The sequence below is a fragment of the Eutrigla gurnardus genome, assembly GCF_963514095.1.
Source record: "Eutrigla gurnardus genome assembly, chromosome: 22".
Taxonomy (NCBI): Eukaryota; Metazoa; Chordata; class Actinopteri; order Perciformes; family Triglidae; genus Eutrigla; species Eutrigla gurnardus.
Window position 1 is genome coordinate 17935038 of NC_139933.1, and position 14908 is coordinate 17949945.

Sequence of the window (14908 nt, forward strand, 5' to 3'; positions counted from 1 at the left end):
TGGTCGAGTTGGTGGTTTTTATTTCAAAGAGAGCGCCTGTACTGCTTTCTGTTAACTGCAGTGAATGAAGTGTTTATATTACTTTTCCTGCTTTCAAATAATTCATAAAGTGTATAATTATGAACATAAAATATCCAATACTTTGGTTAGGAAACGGTGTAGCTTTAAACAAACTTAAATAATGTTACGTACAGGACATCCAAACAGCTTATCTGCGACTCTTGAACGGCACTCGGCCGTTTAGTGCAATTGAGTTTACGCTGGAACACATTTCTCCGGCCGATAAAGAGCCTACAAGTGCATCTTCTGATGGTGTCTCCTGAGATGATAGTTTCTGGAAAAGCTCTTCCCACATTGGGTGCATTTGAACATTCTCTGTCCCAGGTGAAGCATCTGGTGAGCTTTGAGACTCTGCGGGCGGCTGAAGCTCTTGCAGCACTCGGGGCAGCTGTAGGGCCTCACACCCGTGTGCTTCCTCTCGTGGCGCTTCAGGTCTCCAGACTGGCGGAAGCTCTCGCCGCAGTGGGTGCACAGGTACGGCTTCTCCCCGGTGTGAGTCCGGAGATGCACGTTGAGCTGGCCGGTGTAAGAGAAGCTCTTGCTGCAGTGGGGGCATACGTACGGCTTCTCGCCCGTGTGGACGCGCTGATGCTGCTTGAGGCCGTAGTGGTTCGTGAAGCCCTTCCCACAGTCCGTGCACAAGTACAGCACCTTCACCTGCTGGAAGCACGTGTGAGATTTGAACGCTTTGGTGCTCTCACAGCTCTTCCCGCAATGGGGGCAATCATACTTTTTCCCTCCCTCCTCTTCCTCTTCCTCCAGCTGATACGCCAGGCTATCTGAATCACAGTGGGACAGGTACTCCACCGGGTGGTGCCTCTTGACGTGTTTGATAAGGTAGCTCTTCAGAGTGAAAGAGAACTTACAAAAGGAGCACGGGAAGAGCTCAGACGTGCAGTGATACTTCATGCAGGCGTTGCTCTTCTGATGCTGTTTGAGGTTTCCAGATGTCGTGAAGACTTTGCCACAGCGGTCACAGCTGTAGGATTTTGCATTTGCATGCACCATCTGCTCGTGTCTTTTCAGGAAGCCAGACTTATTAAAGGTCGCCCCACACTGACCACACTTGAGCTGTTTCAAGGCGCACTTGTGCGCTTTGAGTTCCTCTGGATTTCCGTATGTTCGTTTACAGCTGTTGCAGCTGAACCATTTGTATTTTGCCAACTTTCCATTTCTGACGGCGGACTGTGCCTCTGGTTCAGCGGCGCTCCTCTCAGTCTGCCCAGGGGCGGCCGACGCCTTCTTGCAGATGACTGCCCTTCGTTTTGGAGCTATGAGTTTGGTTATGGCACTAATTTTGGATCCAGCTCCAAGTCGCTGAGGCCTCTGGCGCTTTTGGATCAATTCCACCGTTTCAACCACTGAGGCCGGTGGTCTGAAGTCTGGATCGTGGCTCTGATCATCAGCAGCAGGCACTTGATCATCTTCTTGTTTTCCTATTGTGGTCTCCTCTGAGTGATGCTCGGTAATGTGCCGCTGCAGGGTGTCCACTGAAGAAAAGGTGAGAGAACACTCGGAACAGCTAAAGGGCATGCTGGTGGACTCTTCCGGAGCCTCGTTTCTTTTTTTGCCTCTCTGGCTTTGCTTTTGATGACGACGCAGGTGCCTCGTCAGGTCGTTGCACTGGCCGAAGCACTTCTGACACACGGTGCAGACGTACGGACGCAACCGTTCATGGACGGTCACCTTGTGCTTTTTCAGGGACGCTTCATTTGTGAAGCTCTTGCCACAGTCTGAACAACTAAAGTGGGATGTTTCTGTTGCTCCTGCAGAAGTACTCTCAGGCTCAGTTACATCCATAGCTTCTTGTACATTCTCACCGATGTTCATGTCATTTGACTCCTCAGGTACAGCTGGATCTGTATCGTTAAGAGTTTCTGATCTCAGCGTTGAGCTGTCTTTCTCCTCACTAAGTATATTATCTTGATAAGCTATAATGTCCATGTCTTTGATCACAACATGCTTTCTGTGAACTAGCTGGTGTCTGATTAAGCCAGACGCTTGGCTGAAACTCCGCCTACACTGTGGGCAACAGTAGGGACGCTTGTTTGAGTGGACGCAAAGCCTGTGCCTCCTAAGGTGAGGTATTTGCTTGAAAATCTTCCCACAATCGCCACACGTGTTGGACTCGACAGGATCGATAGATAACACCACCAGGGAGTCGGCAGAGTCACCCGAGACCCCACCTGAAGCTGGATTTTCAGACGATTCGACTGCCTCGGCAGCCGGCGCTGTGAGGTCGCCTTCAGGCTGCGTGTGAAAGTTTTCTGTATGCCGCTGCAGGAAGCACTCCGTGGTGAAGGACAGCGGACAGTGTGAGCACAGGAGGATCTGAGACGTCGCACCCGTGCTGTCCTCTACAGTTTAGGAGAGAAGGAAAATGTCAATGTGAATTCATCAAATTTAAAAAATTATATTTAATTTTAAGTAGGGAAAAAAAACCCCTACAATATCAACATTTTGTGTCTTGATGAAACCTGGGTAGTAAAGGTACCTGTGGCATTCAACTTAGTTTCCCACAGCTGGGTCCAAGCTTCACTAAAACGGGCCAGAAACTTGCTGCTGGGCCACACCATGAGCTCGTCTCCAGGGTGGATGGTGCGACAGCAATGAAAAAGGATGGTGCCTTTGTACTGCACCACGAGCAAATTGGTCTCTTCTTTGTTGCGAGCGCCGTTGATGTACCTGCGTAAGAAAAAGAGACACCAAATATAAGGGAGACACCATGAGATTAACACAAACAAAGCCCAAACATCGACACTGAAAAATCTGACTGAATTTTTGGTGGTCAAGTTGCACTGTGGGTAATGTAGGCACCAAGTTATGACAAAGAAGAAAAACTGGTGTGTTGAGTTTGATACTTTTAGTATGGTTTAATACTAAATAGTTGGGAGTTATTTTCACAATTAAATCTGAGACTAAAGAAAAATAACTCACCTCATCCAGTTAGAATGTGATTCTCTGGCAGCATCAATGTACTCATATTCATCTTTTTCTTTGTAAATCTGCAGAGCATTTAAGACAAAACATTCATAAACACCCACGAACAAAGTCAATAAGAAGTATTAAGAGAGTGGACGGTATTTAGGCTCACCTCCCAGGAGAAGTTGCTTGTCACAGCTTTTTCCCTGCTTGTCACTTCCCCCTCATACGGGCCAAAATGCATTCCTGGCAACACCGTCGGCCCGTGATTTATGACCCCAACGCCTGCACCAGGAATACTGGATCTGCCTATCATCAGGCCATATGGTAGCGTGAGCAGGGCCCTCTGGGGGAGGCCCGTGCTCGCCGGAAAGTCGAGAATGAAAGACGGGCCGTGAATGTTGCCAGGATCGCTCTGGTCCTTGAAGAGAGTCAGACACTCCTCACAATCTGGAAAACAGAAGAATCCAACTTTATACTCATCAGTATAAATCACTCATTATTTAACACATGTAGATATTACTAACATGTACGATTAATATGGCACATTTAAACATCACATTCTATCTACAATAAAACCTTCAACTGTGGCACCCGTTTGTAATGAAGTGCACCCATGGACTGTACAGGATTGGGACATTTTCAGATGTTTACTCTATTGTTACAGCAAAATGTCTACATCACGTAGTCTCCTTACGTTAAGTGTCCATTACTTTAGTATCCATTTTCCTTTCAATAAAGGAAACGTCACATAAGGACAGGAGACAAAGGAATTAAACAGCATTAATGCCATCCTCTGGCAATACTCCATGACATTTCATTCATTTTCTATCGTTTCTGTCCTTAGACAACGTGGGATCTTTGCATTAAGCCCAATGATGCTTTGAACATAAGCAGAAGAGGAAAAGCTTGCTTACAAAAGCCACCATCAGCCTCCTGGTTATCTCCATGCCCCACAGTGTCCAATAACTTCTGGATTGGCGTGTCTGCTGGCTCTGAAACTGGTGTCACTTAACCAAAAATGTATTCATTAATACACTAGTTCACAAGGAAACAAGTCACATAAGCGGTTTAAATGTCAAACTAGCAAACGCATCACACCTGCGGTGGTGTTGCTTTCAGGGGTCATGCACTCCTCGGTGACAACCACCTCCTCGGTTGTCTCAACCCACTCCATACCGCCGTGTCCTGTGCAGACTCTGCGAGGAGGTGATGGGAACAGATGCTTAAACAAATAACCGCTACAGCAACAGATGCTAACGTTAGCACGCTAGCCTAGCTTGCGAAACGTCAGTCAGTAACAGCTTTAGCTCGCTAAGCTTACATTTCACCCAGGCGGGGAGGGACACTAGCCCTGAGCGCCGTCACATTAAGGCTAATGAGTCGACGTTAGCATAGCTATCCAAGAGTTAGCCGTTGCTATGTGGCTAATCACAGAAGGATAATCACAGAGCAATTCATACCGAGTTAATACTTGACAAATTAAATACGTACGAACGAACCTTTTTTAATAAACCACAACGGCTATATTCCTCCGGCTGTTTTGCCAACCAGCTACAATTCAAAACTCGTTTTTAATCCGATATCTTACATGGTCTCGGACTACAAAACAGAAATTAAACTTTCCGGGACCGATGACGACGTTTCCCCGGAAGCAAACGATTCCACACTTTCAATGTAAAGGTTCACATTTAATCGTTCTGTTCTTTTCCAAATACATAAAAGTCGTAATGTTGAATCAAAGGAGCTCGTTGTAGTTCACCTACTTTCGCAAGTGTTGAACGTATTTTCTCAACCAGCATGTCATATAGTGTATAAACGTGTAACTCATGGCTTGATGGTGACTATATAAAGACCCTGGTCAGCGATGTTGTCAGGGCGCCGCTGGTGTAGTGGTATCATGCAAGATTCCCATTCTTGCGACCCGGGTTCGATTCCCGGGCGGCGCACGCTTTTTTATTCTTACAGACTGATAACACTTTATGTAATTTACTGAAGTAGGGTTTTCCAAACACTTTTTATGGAGACCCATTCTTAAAAAGTGAGAAACCGTCATGATCCAATTCATGAGATCACGAGAAGAGCAAATCTGTGCATAAATTACCATTTTTTTAACTGCCATTTCAAAATCGTAAATATATAAACCAGCTATTTTGAAGAAAATAAATGTTTGATACCTCATAACTTAATTGTATGCACGTGTTGTGAAAATATATACACACATTGAGTACTTTGTGAAAAAGAGCAAATAAATGCAACTAGGCGGTTTTTGCACTGCAGTTCTCAAAAATCACCGCTAGATGTCGATAAAGGAAAATGATACAGTTGGACAGCTGCACAGCTTGCTGTTCTAAAGATGTCTTTCCTTTATGAAGTGAAACAACAAATGTTCTCAATGTTACTTCTCATTGATAATTTTGATTATAAATACCTCTTGCCATATAATAATTCTATGGTTCTTTTCAGTGAGTAGTATAGTGATAATCCCAGTCAGCATCATCAGGACAGAAGACTCAGAGGACCCTGCTCTCATGGGGGGTTGGATCCTCATAGCCTGTGTCTGGAGACTTCATAGGCTGCCTACCGGTTGATCTGTCAAAGAGGATATTAGGGCAATAAGTTAACGTGGATGAAATGTAATACAGTACTCGTGTTACCGTCAGCAGCCTGCAATTTATCCATGAGAGCGGTTGAATGACGACGTTACACTGTGTCTTCTGCCTGTGAGATGAGCACGCTTTGAAGTGCTACCAGAAGGTGTGTCGACACTGGCAGCACCAAGCTCAGAAGTCTCTATCAGGTTCAAGCTGAGGCAATGATGAAGGTGGAGCATTTTTGTGTTTACGTGATTTTCTAAAATGAAAATTTAATCTGTAACAGGATGGAATCAAAACAACGTGTGTGGTACAAGTTCTGTCATTTTTCTTCTGTTCCAGCATCGTTGGAGTCCCTGTACCGTCAAGCAGGATGAGAAAATGGATATTACTCGTGTCCAAAAGGTCAACACATCATCCTAGCTCTATAAAAAAAAACACAGGAATTGATTGTGATATGTTTCTTTTTAATGTCACAGGTCTAGTCATTCCAAGCTGCTAATGCCGACATGGTGACGGTGCACATAAAAGAGTTAAACGTTTGTTGTGGTGCATCTGATGACTTTCGTCATCGTTCATCTTCAGGAACACATCGGCCGTCAATCACATTCTCTAATAAAGAAACAGTTCCAGGAAGCAGGTTTACTGACTTATCTGGATAATGTTTTTTCACACATAGTCCTGCAGAAAAGCACGATGGCAGAGACAATATACGTCTTTGCATAATATTGTTTTTTTTCTTGTAAATTTGTGCATTTTTTCACATAAATGAACCACTGAAATCTCAGAAAATCTCTTTTTTATCTTAAAACTTCTGAGTATTTTGTCTGAATGATTTGTGTTTGCTTATATGTGCCACTGAGCTAAACTTGACTTCCCACACTGCCAGTGTGGAGCCTCCAAACAGGGAAGCTCTTTGGGGATCTTCACTTCCAGCACTGTGGTCCCTTCCAGTGTGTGAGGATGAACAGGAGAACGGTGTAGAGCTGTGATCCGGGCCTGGTCACAATAGGAGGCGTGGAGAACGCATCGCTGCTCAGGGTCAGTCAGTTATGGAGATGCATGTGCATTTCAACTTTTTTACCTCCAGTATGCCAAACCGTATGTCATCAACTGCTAATATAGGTGCATTTGTTCATATTTTTGTGCTACTTTCCCAAAGATGATCGATGCCCCAGGAGCTCAGTGAAGTGCCTGTTTGTCAATGAAATGCACTTTTTATCCGGGGACTCCAGCGGTCAGGTGATGACTGAGCACCAGCTGTGATGCTCAAGAATGTCTTGTGAGCTTCAACCAGCCGAGGTAAGAATGAAGCATATATCGCTGATATGAACGACAGTGTATTAGTGCTGTTGTTGATCAAAAGCAATACATAATATTCAGAGAAAAGAAATCAGAAATTCTAAGAGATGGCCATGAAGTTTGAAATTTGATAGGAATAGTGTTGACATAAGCCATATGCCATTTATGACTAGTATTAATATCTGATACTTCTTCTAATAAGAGTTGACTAGAATGTTCTCTGCAGGGTGGTAAGATCTCTAACTCTTGTTTACCTCCATGTCATTACTGGCTGCGTGGATGGAAAGATTTGCACATTCCATTTCCTCACAGCGACTGTCTGAGAGACATGATGGCTGAATCAGGCCGAGTGTTGTCCCTGCATTCCATGACAACCGGTGTGTCAGAGGCACTTCTTTTTTTACCATTGTAATAGGCTATAGTTCAGTGTGAACACGACATCCGGTGTGAAGCTCTAGCAGTTTGCCAAAGTGTTCTGGGATCACACGGGGCCATCAGAAGGATCAGGACGGGTTGGTTCCTGTGAAATCCACCACTTTGCTCAGAAATCTTCCCGTCTGGTTGGTCGACCACGCGTCCCAAACATGCAGCTGTAGCAAGAAGAGACCAGAGAGCTGCTCTCCCACGCCTGCTCCCCGCCTACTCCCACTCAATGTCAAGTGCAAGCAATAATCAAGTGTTGGTGAAACCCCCAAAAATCAGGTGCTTTATATTTGTGTTCTTCGGTGATGCTGAGGGAGAAGGCAACGCGTGATGAAGAGGAGTGGATGACGCATGACTCCATCCTCCTCACGGATAACGCCATCCAGAAGGCAGCCGAGACCTGAGGACTGTTGGGCCAAGAAGGAGCTCATGCAGAACTGTGAGCATGACTGTAGTAAGAATCCAGAGAAACACTGTGAAGAAGTCACTTTTACTCTATTTTTAGGATTTAATGTGTCGGCACAACTCTCCAATCAATCAATGGCTGCGTCCGAAATCAGCCCCTCCTCCCTACATAGGGGACTTCTATGTAGGGCTCTTTATAGTGGACTCATCGGCAAAATGAAAAAACACTTTCGGACACTACTCGCATTTCTTTCGGCGCCGTTGATGACGTCATTCCTGACGCATAATTAATACGCGTCAGATCCCGCTGTACGTTCCCGCCAACATAAACAAAGTATTCATTCAACCTCTTTCGAGCGTTTTGATCGATAGTGGATCCAAAAATAATTGTGACCTTTTTTGTTCTGACCATTATCAGAATACTTTTAGCCAGGAGGAGGAGGAGGGCTCTTGCTACGGTAGCAAGACGTCGTCAAATTGTAAGTGAGTAGATGAAGATGATCCTAGCTTTGATATTTAAATGTATAATAGATATGAACATACATGTTTCTGAACTGTGTTAATGGTTATTTGTGTCGGACTACTCCCCCTACTGGGGCTATTTAGACATCACAAAATCTTGACATTAAATGATTAAAACAGACATATTGTACATAGCTCTAAGTCACACATTACACTGCAGGACAACATGTTATCAGTTTGAATTTATTTATTGATTTATTTATACACTTTATTTACAGTGGGCACATCTATGTTCATTGAACTGCCAAGTTCCCGTCTTGGCCATGTATTTTAATGACCTCAGTGACCTGTGACCTGAATTCCGCCTCTCCTTTTGACTATGGCTGGGGTCATGATCTGGAGGTGTTGGTGTTTTTATTTTGGCTGGCAAGTGCAACATCTTACTGCGTGGTCGCCCAAGTGTTCGCCATCCCAGGGGCCACCGTTCATGACATCATCCATCCGGTCACTGGGAGAGTTCGCCTCAAAAACAGGGTCATCCACTTTCCACCACCAGATGACCTTGAAGCAACTGGTGCTGGCTTTTCCCGTCTGGCTGGTTCTGCATCCTTTTCCAGGGTCGTGGGCAGCATCGATGGATGCCATGTACGGATTAAGCCCCCGAGTGAAGAAGCCCAGTGTTACTTTAATCGCAAATGATTTTATTCCATCCAAATGCAGGCCATATGTGACCACAAGTGTATATTTTTAGCTTTGTTTGTAGGGTACCCTGGATCAGTTCATGATTCCAGGGTCCTGAAAAACAGCCCGCTGTACAAAGAGTAACTATACCCACCTGAGGGATTCTGCATTCTGGGGGATGGTGGATATCTGTCTATGCTGCAGCCCATGCCCCCTCATTACACCATACAGGGAGCCAGTGAGGAGTGCTGTGGCAGCCCGGTTCAACAGGCACCACACAAAGCCCCGCTCAGTCATTGAACGGGCCTTCAGCATCATGACGACCAGGTGGCGATCTGTGTTTTTTAAAGCCCTGGAAGTGTGCCTTCAAGGTGGTGGCTTGCTGTGCCATTCTGCACAACTTCTGCCTCAGGGACGGGGACACTCCTGAGCCAACGGAGGAGGTGCTGGGGCCCGATGACGGCGAGGGTCAGGTCCAGGCAGACCTGCAGTGTGGGGACCGGCTGAGTGGGCGCATGGCAGCTGCTCTATCTGTACCTACCAACACTCCTCAAGCTCTCCAGGAGCACGATTATTGATAATTTCCTTAATTTTACACACACACACGCACGCACGCACGCACGCACGCACGCACGCACGCACGCACGCACACACACACACACACACACACACACACACACACACACAGAGGTTAAGTTTCTTTCATTGTAAATAGTATATCTAGTTAGTTAAGGATGTTAGTTGTAATTGTTATTGTTGACACATAATTTCTATATAAATAAATCAGGTAGTCTGTCCTCCTGGCCCTCTCTTCTTTCATTGTAAATCGTTTTTTTTATTTTGTTGTTATTTAAGTTATGAATTGTTTATTCATCAACCAATCAAATTTCTCTCTCTCTCTCTCTCTCTCTCTCTCTCTCTCTCTCTCTCTCTCTCTCTCTCTCTCTCTCTCTCTCTGTCTCTGTCCTTTTCTCTAAATCATTTCTAATAAATTGAGGAATCTGTCCTCCCTGGCCTCATCACACCTGGTCCACTCTTCTGCCCTCTCCAACAGCTCCAGGACGGCATCACGCCGTTGCCTCTTTGCTGGCCCTGGCTCATCTGACCCTACATTCCCAGGTTCTGGGGTCTGATTCTGGTTCTGATGGCACTGAATCAGGGGAAGATGGTTGACTGATGGAAGCGTTCTCTCCCCAGGCTGAGGCATTCCATGAACCAGCATGCAGTGGGCTCCCCTGATTCAGTGCCATTGCCTGTAGGTGGCTTCTTGAGGTCCTGCACACATTGCAATTTACACAAAATACTTGTAGTTTTCATTTCACAAGCTGAATACAGGAAAGTAAATACGGTACTCAAAGAGAACAGTAACTCTCCACTGAACAGCGGGAGGACATCTTTGTTTGTCCAAGGGACCCGAATTTTTAAACGTGACATTTCATTAAAGCTCCACTAGAGGTCAGTATTGTATCATCTGATTGTGGCTTGACCAGAATTCACCATTATTATACAGTAGTTTGCTTTAGACTTTATTTGACCTTATTTAGAATCAGTTCATTTGTAAATTGATGATTTATCTGTGGTAAGTATGTATATCTTTTAATAAAAATGTTTGAATCATTATTGACATTAAATGTATCTTCTTATTTAGGAAGACAAAAATGTATTCCGTTTTTGTGTCTTACACATTTGAGGTGATTTGCATCTTTAGTTTATAGTTTAAAGTGTGCTTAACTGCCTTCTCAAGCATATTCATCACCTAGTCATTTTCCTTCCTATTAATTAATCATCCTTCACCAACCGAGCAACGACATATCTCGGTGGATTTTTAGCGGCACTTCAAACGGGACGAGTGAAGTCATCAGAGTGAGGGAAGCCTGTCCCGTCCACAGAGACCTTTCAACCTGCCACCTGCCCTCTAGCCCTGCTGCCTCGAGGGCATCATTAGGGGGCGAGGAGGTTGGAGATCAGGGAGAAGGTCCTCTGCTTTGACAGCAGCAGCACAACAGCTGGACACCCGTGAATAACAAAGGGTTATGAGGAGAACTGACCCGCTAAGACGTCCCACTTTGGAGAATCCCTTTCTTTCAGGAGCGTTCTGCTGCTAATTAATTTGGTCTGCAGAGAACACTGGGGAGAATGGTGTCCCCCCCCCCCCCTCTCAATCCCCCTCCTTGCCAACCCGAGCTCAGCTTAGCTTCACGATGCAGCACAGCTCCCCCCATTGTTTCATCAGGTATGGAGTCTCTTGTCCAGGACCAGCACAGCTGCAGGGGGTATAATGAGCGTAAAATCAAAGCAAAGTTAGAAAAGGGAAAGTCTTCATGGAGGAATGCTCTTAGACCTTCTGCTCCCCCGAGCAGGCCCAAGGGTTGGCCGGGGAGACGAGGGTACAGGTTTATTTATGCATGAGGAGACGCTTGAAAGAAATGACAGTTAACCCTCTCGCCCGTGAATGAGGGTTTTAAGGGTCGGACGTGACAAAAGATGATTTGGTGTGACCCAGCTGACCTTTCGCTTCACATTGATCTCCATCTCCAAAAGCTCATATTTGCATCATAGTTCATTTGTCAAATTAAATTTAAAACATTTTGTCATGGCATGTCAGCAGCAGATTTTAACTCGATTTAGACTAGAAGGCTCTTTCCAGGCCGGGTCAGTCCGGGGCCAGTCGTGGACTAAATCACCGTCTGCATTATTATTATTTTTCTTTTGTATTTGCATCTCAGTCAGACGGGGTGGCTGACTTGCCCCGGAGCTGTCCACGCATCACACTGCTACCAGGTTTAACGAGAGCAGCATCAGATGCAATGAATATGCAAATGACACCATTCTCACGGGGAACTGACTCACAAGTGACTAAATCTCCCCATTGTGGAAAAACCTACTCTGGACGTTTGCTCTGAAAGGCAGCCATCCCATGTGCGGCGTCCCAGAGACTGCCGGAGAGTTGACGTGGAGCTCCAACACGGATCGTGATGGACAACTTTAAGACCTGACAGCAGTGACATCAACGCATGGGAGCGACGACAGCAGCCTTGATCTCAGGACAGCTCCAAAACGCCAGGCCACACGGCCAGCACCGTTTCCAAACATCCCCGTCAGGACTCAGTAACAAGATCCATATGCCTTTCTGACCTCATCTGCAGATAGAGATCATAAGCGAAAGGGGATACGGCCAGAACGCAGGGAGCCAATTAACAGGAACACAGCTCCAGAGATATGGGCCTGATTGCCACGCCAAATAGATAAGAGGGAATCTGATTGCTCGTTGATTGGATCTCGGCGGTGCATCGGCAGCGGGCAGGTTCTTGTTTTGTGGAGTTGGACCTCGCTGCGTTCAAGGACCTTTGATTGAGCCAAACAAACCAAAGAGCAGGCTGGAACCGCTGTGACCACACATCAGGAGGAGGATCAAAGAGGCTGCTGCTGGCTCCTCGGTACCAGATCCCAACAGACGATTGGCTAAGTTGTTACTCGCAGACGCTTCGCCGCTAACACGTGTCAAAAAGCACCGATATCGGCCGCAGAGGTGACACCTGAATTAGCTGAGGTTCATGTAAATGCCTCGTTCCATATAAAGAACTGTTGTGTAATCTGTGACTGTGAAGGCCCCCCCCCCCCCCCCCCTCTTGATTATGTTTGGGATTATTTCATCAAGTTTAAACTTTCTCTTCAATTTCTCAATTGAGCGACTGTACAAGGTCTGTTTTTACAGTGTGACAGCTGGAATGTGTTTGGATAACTGCAAAGAGATTATTTTCTATTTGCATGACCTATTCCATACAAAGACATACACAAAAACAAATAAGAATAAAAAGCAAACACTTGTGCTTCACCACCAGAGGCCAGAGGCTATATTCCGTTCAAACGTGGATGTTTCTGTGCCATCATCACTGACACCACTGATTTCTTCTTCTTTTAGTACTTGTCCTCTGGGGGGCCCACTAGACCTGTTTATAGACCCATTCAGTGGCTAGACCTGAACGTTTTGGCCAATTATTAGTTCTTTGTCAGTTCAAGTCTCACAGCTTGTGTGTGTTTTTCCAACTTTATAAAGATAATGTCAAGCGTTAACTGGACACACTTATTTAGAAATAATTACTGTAAAGTGCATGTAAAACCACATTGTATATTTCTGCCATTAAATGTTCATAAAATAAATAAGAGCAGAATTTCTGTGCAGCCTTAAACCCGCTTTAATAAGGGGCTTAACAATCCATTGGAATATGGCATTTATTAGGTTTTCCTGGCATGTCAGTGTGAATGTGTTTCAGTGTGTCACTATTAAACAAGAGAGCAGGGTGTCACGGATTGACCTGTGGTCTCAATGGCCCCCAGTCTTCACAGAGCAGCTCCAGACACATGTAGGCGACAGTGTTAAGTGTCATAATTTCACTTCTTTCTTTTTTTTTCTTTTGCAGACATAAATACGGAGACGTAAAAGTCGCAGGTCAACTGCATAAAACTTCCCCATTTAGAGGTCAGCAGACGCATATCGTCTGAGGGGGGGGGGGGGGGGGGGGGGGTGGAGAAGTGTGTGTGTGGGGGGGGGGGGGACTGGAGGGGGGAGGGGGGAGGACTGAAGGGGGGCTACGGGGCCACCTTGGAACAAGAAGGCGATTCACAGGCAAAACAGTTACGGCAAACGGCATCTGACTTTACTTCCTGCCAAAGAAGGAACAGAAAATGAATTGTACCACTGGACTACAAAGGTCTTTATGCACCACAGAAGAAGAACACAACGGTGAGGCGGGCCCGGGGCTGCAGTGGGACCATGAGATGGACTTGCGTTTGGATTGCACTCTTCCTGATACCTCACTGAGGAGGCATTTCAAAGCATTCTTCAAGTATTTCTATTTAAAGCTCAGCCACACACGGGCAGCTTGGGAGAGGGTCGGACAGCTAATGGAAATGTTTATCGGCGCTTTCCTCGGAGTCCGAGTCGTGCACTCCAGTCTATTTAGCCGCTCGCTCATGTCCAGTAGACGTTCGCTCCCGCTCTGTATCCGATACCAGCGGAGCTCCCGCCGCTTGGAGAGGTCGCGTTACCTGATAAGAACCACCATTTGCTTGTGGGCCAAAGCAACCGCACATGAATGGCCACACATGCAAACACTCACTTTTCATTCTGAAATGCATGTCAACTCGTTTGCAGTAAGAAGAAACTGCAGCGTGGGGAGAACTGTTGCCCTTGTGTGATCATTCTGATCGCACTAGTGTCGCTGCTGGAGGGCAACGTTTCATTTCTTCAACCTTCTTCCACCTCACATTATTTCTTTAAATGTAATCACCAGCATGCTGAGCAACTCAGGCAACTTCTGAAAATGTTCATCAGCATTTAGACCGCATCTGTTTTTTAAAACCCACACTATAACAGTCACAACAAATGCCCCCTTTCCAGACACGATAACTCGACTGCTGTTTGTACAGTAAGTACCCTGCGAGATGCTGACTCTCCTTGCTTGACCCCGGCCCAGGAAGAGCCTCCTTTTGGAGGCGAGGGGAGCCGACGGGTGTCCCGGCTTAGATAGTTCACAGCTCAGCAGGTTCCCCCGCATGTTGACACAAGTGCTGGGAAATAACACACAGCCTGGTTGATCCGTGCCATTGTGTTTTTCATTGAGTTGTCATGTGCAGGGTTTTCGTTGCGGGACCTGGGGATAAAACTGGCCCATATTAGCAGCAGATGTTTTGGGTCATGGAGAGGAGCGTCGTATGTGCTTTTCCCAAGGGCTCGTGTGGTGAGAGGAGTATCAGTTATGGCTGCAGGAGGAAGAGGAGCGCTTCATGCAACCTGAAGGGTCCTTCCTTTATCAGCAACCGTCTCCCAGACGGTCAGACGTTCAGGGCTGCAACACACTGCAAAATAAAAAAACTGTTTTATTCACGTGTAGGGATGGGAAAACACCCACAATAAATTAATATCGTTGGATTTCCAATTATAAAATATAATATAATCTTTAATATCCTCTAGAAGTGACTAGAATAAGTTGTCTGCCTCACTGTCATGGCTGAGAAGTGAAAAATAGAGCCTGGATTTAATAAAATACAGGATACAA

General features: G+C 45.8%; 1 protein-coding gene across 2 annotated transcripts; it reads right to left on the bottom strand.

Annotated features, from left to right (window-relative positions):
- Positions 1-4: 4 nt before the first annotated feature.
- prdm9 (PR domain containing 9) lies at positions 5-4617 on the bottom strand. 2 transcript variants are annotated; one of them, XM_084001924.1, is made up of 7 exons: positions 4485-4617; positions 4084-4181; positions 3900-3992; positions 3155-3432; positions 2998-3065; positions 2555-2745; positions 5-2417 (listed from the first exon to the last, which is right to left on the bottom strand). In XM_084001924.1, the coding sequence occupies exons 2-7, from the start codon at positions 4157-4159 to the stop codon at positions 292-294; spliced, it is 2832 nt and encodes a 943-aa protein (XP_083858050.1). In that variant the 5' UTR covers positions 4160-4181; positions 4485-4617; the 3' UTR covers positions 5-291. The 2 variants fall into 2 exon arrangements, with proteins under 2 accessions (XP_083858050.1, XP_083858051.1); XM_084001925.1 differs by lacking the exon at positions 4485-4617 and adding an exon at positions 4307-4458.
- Between the last annotated feature and the right edge of the window lie 10291 nt (positions 4618-14908).

Excerpts from the sequence above, each read along its gene's own strand:
- prdm9 (XM_084001924.1), bottom strand. The coding sequence starts at position 4,159 with ATGGAGTGGGTTGAGACAACCGAGGAGGTGGTTGTCACCGAGGAGTGC. Across the intron at positions 3,993-4,083 it reads TGAAAGCAACACCACCGCAG|TGACACCAGTTTCAGAGCCA; the intron begins GTGTGATGCGTT and ends TTTTTGGTTAAG. Across the intron at positions 3,433-3,899 it reads GGAGGCTGATGGTGGCTTTT|ATTGTGAGGAGTGTCTGACT; the intron begins GTAAGCAAGCTT and ends TCTGTTTTCCAG.